This window comes from Nicotiana tomentosiformis, chromosome 2 (genome assembly GCF_000390325.3).
Source record: "Nicotiana tomentosiformis chromosome 2, ASM39032v3, whole genome shotgun sequence".
Classification (NCBI taxonomy): Eukaryota; Viridiplantae; Streptophyta; class Magnoliopsida; order Solanales; family Solanaceae; genus Nicotiana; species Nicotiana tomentosiformis.
In genome coordinates, this window is record NC_090813.1 from 71,741,042 (window position 1) to 71,747,041 (window position 6,000).

General features: G+C 32.9%; 1 protein-coding gene across 1 annotated transcript; it reads left to right on the forward strand.

Annotated features, from left to right (window-relative positions):
• Positions 1 to 1,807: 1,807 nt before the first annotated feature.
• On the forward strand, positions 1,808 to 2,473 carry LOC104088133 (ethylene-responsive transcription factor 8-like). The gene has a single exon (XM_009592759.1). The coding sequence runs from the start codon at positions 1,808 to 1,810 to the stop codon at positions 2,471 to 2,473; it is 666 nt and encodes a 221-aa protein (XP_009591054.1).
• Positions 2,474 to 6,000: the final 3,527 nt, after the last annotated feature.

The following is a 6,000-nucleotide window of genomic DNA, read 5'->3' on the forward strand; positions in this document are numbered from 1 at the left end:
TATTTTTGTACAAAATTAATTAGGTGTCTATCTATTTAATTACTTTCGTAAAATTGTACGATATGATAGGCTAAATGAATACTTTGTTTACTTTGTGTGCGACTTGTTATAATAACTACTATGTACTATTTCATTTGTTCAAAAACGTGTGTTACCATATAGGACACGATTGATAAATAAGATTGTTTTTGAAGTGAAAATAATTGTTATACTCTCATATACATAATATGGAATTCAACTTTGTAATTTCCTTGGTGACATCTAAAGCAAAAAAAAACTAAACAGCAGTTTCTTTATCCAAATTTTCTTGAGTTGAAAATAAATTAAAAAATATGTACTTATTAAAAATAGTGCTTATGTTTGCGAGGCTGGGACGTGTCATTTTGGGAAATAGAAAAGACAAGAGTACATGCAATCTCATAGCAGGCATCAGATACAATAAAAGGTGGATCTTTCCTCGACGAGATACCGGAAGCACGCCGACAACTCTAATTCAAACCGGTTATTGCCGGTTTCAGTTCCCGAGCTTCCACATGTACCTACTAAAATTTTATTACTGTAATCAGATTATATTTCTGTTTTTAATAATTTACTTGCCTTTGAGTATCGCCATTTGGTTATGACTTATGAGTTATGACTAATGAAAACATTTTGGTAAGTAATCCTACTGACCCTCAAAGAATCCCCAAGACAAAATTTACATAATTGTGGCTTTTAGGTAAGTAGTTAATTAATAACTACCAATTCATCAGTCATTCAACATTTGTTTATTTGTGGATATACCATATTTAAAAAATAAAATTGCTATCCAAAACTATATCCTCACCATGTCATGCTTACGCCATTATCTTTGTTTTCTATGTAGCAATCTAATTGATACCAAAAAAATGTATATCTAAATGTAATCTATAAAACATGTCAATTGAGTTTTTTTTTATGTTAATTAACTAAACTATTCATTCTTAAGAACTTTTTTGGGTGAGTTTTTAGGAAATCCAACTAAATTAATAATATATCAATATAATTTATTAACTAAATGATGTCCCCTTATAAAATTTGTTAATTTTTTTAACACGGTTTTTTTATTTAACCGTTGAATTTTATTTTCTTTAAAAAGTCAAATACTTTTTGGCTATTTAATTCGTAAAATGAACCTAATAAGTTCAACATATATTTTAACTTGTTGCACTATCAAGTTTTTTGTCATTTAGTTAATTATTTTCTGAATACGTGCATGACCTAACAAGATATGATTTATTTATTGCACGAAAACATAATACGACGAACACAACTTTTTATTGATCTTAAATAACGGTTATACTTGTCGTATTACAAATAATCAATACGTAATCTGTTGGCGCGTAATGTACTAGACAACTATTCCTTTATTGGAAAATATCCGATAAATATATAAATCAGAAAATAAAAATGGATTTTAATTTTTGTAACATGATTGGTTTTTCCACAAAAATCCTTACAAAAATATTTAGTTCTCCACATTTTTTTAGTGAAAAAAGGACCAAAAAAAGAAAAAAAGAGTTTGCTTTCTTTTTTGTGAGGGGTGAGTAGGGCGTGGCACGTTGGAAAATAGAAAAAGACAATAGGGCATGCAGTCCTATAACAGCAGTCAGATACAAATGTGTATGTACCCAGTCCCACGTATCAGAAAAACATAAAAATGCCGCCAACTAAAACCAAATGCCACGTAATTAGTAGTGGACCCCACACTAGAGGCGGCTATATAAACCACTCTCTTTTGCTCACTCAGTCATACACTAATTCTTTGATAATTCCTTTCCATTTCGATATGGCGGAAAATGGTCACTTGGCTGGGACGGTGGCGGTTCCGGTTCCGACAGCGAACGGTGGAGTAGGGGTGCCTTCAGATGAGGTGCATTATAGGGGTGTGAGGAAGAGGCCATGGGGGAGGTACGCCGCTGAGATAAGAGATCCTGGCCAGAAAACACGTGTCTGGCTTGGGACTTTTGATACGGCGGTGGAAGCTGCTAAGGCTTACGATACGGCCGCCAGGCTGCTTCGTGGTAGGCGGGCCATAACTAATTTTTCTCCGACAACTGAGGATAACCTCATGAACACTAGAGATTTTATGGCAAAACTTAGTACTAGAAATCATGTTAACATTAATACAAACAATCATGGTCCTTTTCAGAACAGTGATATTGGGTCGTCAAGCGGCGGCGGTGGTGCGGTGAGGATTCCGTTGCCAATTCAGAATCCTCAGTCACGCCATTTTCCGGTTGCTGGATGTTCTGCTCCGCTGCAGTTGGCGCGTGATAGGTGCTATGTGGAGGCTTTAACTAGAGCTGGAGTGATCATTAACCGGGATCCAAGTAGCCAAACCAAGACGGTTGACTTCATTGGCGGCGGCGTTAACGGCGGCAGTGAGCCACCAACCACCAGCACCAGGGCTCTCAATCTTGAACTCACCCTTGCACCGCCAGGGAACATGTGAAACCCCCTACATTTGTCTTTGAGAATATTGCATGCATCTCAATTTGTTTTCTTTTTATTTAAAAAAAAATTCAAAAACTAATAAAGAGGAAAAACAGGAATAAAAGAGGGATACGCCGCAGGCGGCAATAAGCAATGATCACTGTTGCTGTGAATATTCATAAGCAAAGCTGATCATTTTTTTATTTTTTTGGTTTTTGTAACAGAGAAAAAGATCAAATACTGTATACTTGGCATGCGAATGTGCCTTATATGATATGTAATCTTTTCTCATAGCTCCTAATAAAAGAAGAAATGCATGCTACTCTTTTTCTTTTCGAAATTTAATTGGATGAAATTATGTTTGGTCTAAGTGGTAGGAAGAGATGAAATCAAATACTCCTATAGGAAGAGATGAATTGAAGGAGAAGTGAAGGAGCCTGTGGCACGAGGGACAAAGAGCGGTGCAGTCGGTTACGGATCAGGTGTTCCAATAAATGGTTAAGAAGTTTAACTATTGTTCACTAGTTCTATAAAACCATTCACAGATACTTAGAAAATAAAGTAAGTGTTTAATTTTTTTTTATATCAGAAGTATTTAATAAGTTACTTACTACTAAGGAATTTGTAGTAAATAAATATAGAGGAGTATTATATGCATTAATAAATAATGTTAACTTGATTAAAAAAGGTAACTTAATCTACTATTGAATTATTATATAAGCACTTGTACTGTTGTACATAGTACAATTAAAATGAATAGTACATGTTATAAGATAAAAATATATTGATATAAAATTTCTTAATTGTGCATCGGGTAAATCCTCTAAAGAAACAGGGAAAGTTTTAAACAATTATACTGGTGGTGCACACGTGGTGGTGCACACGTGGTGTTATGACGAAATCCCCTGTACGTATTTGCGAGAAACAGGTAGATCTAAATTTTGACTGTACTGTCTAAAGCAGTAAAATATTGGTATAGACTTATATTCAAAAGAGAAACTGTGGCTGCTAAAATAATTTTCGTGATAACTAAATGTTTGCAAGTATTTTACTTTTAAAAGTGAATACCGCGCCGTGAAACAAATAAGAAAGAAGATATAGAGTATATTAAATAATATAACAGTTAATAATTCATTAAGTTTGTGAAGATTGACTAGTAAAAGAATCAAAAAGTCATATTTTAACTAATTGAAGGTTAACTATATACTTAATTAACTCGATAATACAAGGACCAAAACAAAAATTTGTGGATATTTCAAGAACTTAAAAGCTCAAATTCTCTTCATTATTGTCAAAGGAGACAATGTCTATAAGATTGCATGTTCAATAAATTGGCTTTATCTACATCTTTGAGTGGCTACTAAGTCCATTTTGGACTATAGAATGTACGTGTGCCACTTATCCACAAATAAAGAAATTATGTCTTACATGACCTTATGGTTTATAACATTAGAGTTTACATCGATGATGTGATGGTTAAGTCAATGTATTTTCAGAAGCATTTGGTCTATCAAATCTTTTGGAGCCTTTCATGTAGCACAACCAAGTAATTTTATATGCTATCTCTCCTAATCAAGAATTTCAAGCTCAATTATTCAATTTTTGAAAAATCATAAGAACTTCAAAAATTAGTTCATAGTTTTTGGAAGATTTTAAAAGTTGAGTTTAGAAATTAAATCTTTACCAAAAGTTTTATTTTGCTAAAAAAAAACGAATACATTATTAAAAACTCAGGAAAGGGATGACATGAGATGAACCCTATAGAACAATAAACCCCGCCCACCTTAGGCTTAAGTGTTCAGTTTAAGCGAATTCTAGAATAAACGTCACCTTAAATATTTGCAAATACTTTTGAGAGCCACTCAAAATAGACCTAAATGGCTCTCACAATTATTACTTTTTTTTTATATAAACAAAACATCTTATCAAGCATATTATTGATATTATTTATGCTAAATCAGAAGTGACAATTAATACGGAAAATAAACTTAGCTCAAGAATGGTAAGAAAAGGAAACTTGTAGTACGGCATAAAAAGTTCCTCGACAGTGAAGTTCTACTTAGTTTTTACACCTAAAGTATGCTTTTGATATCTTGCATATTATTGGTGGAAAACTGTAGTAATGTCCAAATCAAGTGACAACATTGAAAGAATTTTATGGTTCCCTTTGAATCCGTTTGTTATGCATTATAATTAAGCAGTATAATATCTGCATAGAATGCAGCAGTATAATATCTGCATAGAATGCCGTACTAGTTTAGCAGGAGTAATTTATATACCGATTGGTTGTTTATTGTCTCTTTTTAATTTTTGGTGGAATGAGAAATTTATTTAATAGGCACCCATTGGGAGTAGATACAGTCATACTAGTTCTAGAACTATTACAGCCAAAAGATGTAGCAGTAGAGTTTTCAAGTATAGCCAAATTATTTAAAACGACAACATTAGTAATATCTTTCCTAATAGTAGTGATGCCTTCTTTGTCTGTCCGGATTACTTAACCTTTTCTTACATTAAAATTCATCCATAAAAAGTTGTACGTCCGTCCCCTTTCGTAGTAACTCTAATAGGGTGGCTGCATATTGTTGTAAACATAAATTTTAATTCATATCAGAATCTTGAACATGATAATCTTATATATAATCGTTGCAAAAAACATACCTGAAGCGAAAGTCATTATCACGAAGCGAAAACGTTAATTAAATTGGTTTCTTGCCCCTTGACCTAGCTTTCGTTACCGCTACCTTTAGTGATGGAAAAGAAGAATAGAATAGGTGGTAATCCTAATGGGTGGGGAGAGGACCAATTTATAAAGGTCCTCACTTAATCCGGTACGTCCATCAAATAACCGATCGGACGGACGAGATTTTTCTTTCATTAAATATTAATTATGGCCTTTATTATATTAGGTCATATACATAATAGGAAAATCTAACATTCTCCCACTTGGCTCAATAATCGCATCACATTAATATTTAATCATATAAATATTAGTTGCGCATAAACTAATCTCTTCTATAATGTCCATCATAAATACCATAATACGACAAACTGTTAAATGTGAGTTATGGAAGTTATACATACTATAATTTTGTCTACATACTCCCTTCCATATACTACAAGATTAGCAACTCATCGTACAAGGTCCATAAGCTATAAAATATTATGTTCCACAATAATATCTCATTGAAACTTATCCTGTAATATCTCAAAACTATAATGTGTACACCTTTATGAGAAACGTGAAATCATTAATGTATACTAGAAACACATAAATGAGCTCAGAGTGTCAAAACATCATAAATACATCAATCATAAATACAACCAAGACCCATTCTATGTACATGTTCTTTAAATATCTTTGGCTGTAAACCTTTCGTTAAAGGATTTGTAATCATGAGATCAGTTCTAATATGCTCAAGTGACACTCTTTGTTTCCGAACTTCCTCCTTGACGGCAAATTACTTTAATTCCATATGTTTGGCTTATTTGGAGTACTAATCGTTCTTGGAGAAGAATACTGCTGCAGAATTATCACAATAAATT

Bases quoted from the DNA above. Each gene is read 5' to 3' on its own strand.
- LOC104088133 (XM_009592759.1), top strand. From the start codon at position 1,808: ATGGCGGAAAATGGTCACTTGGCTGGGACGGTGGCGGTTCCGGTTCCG.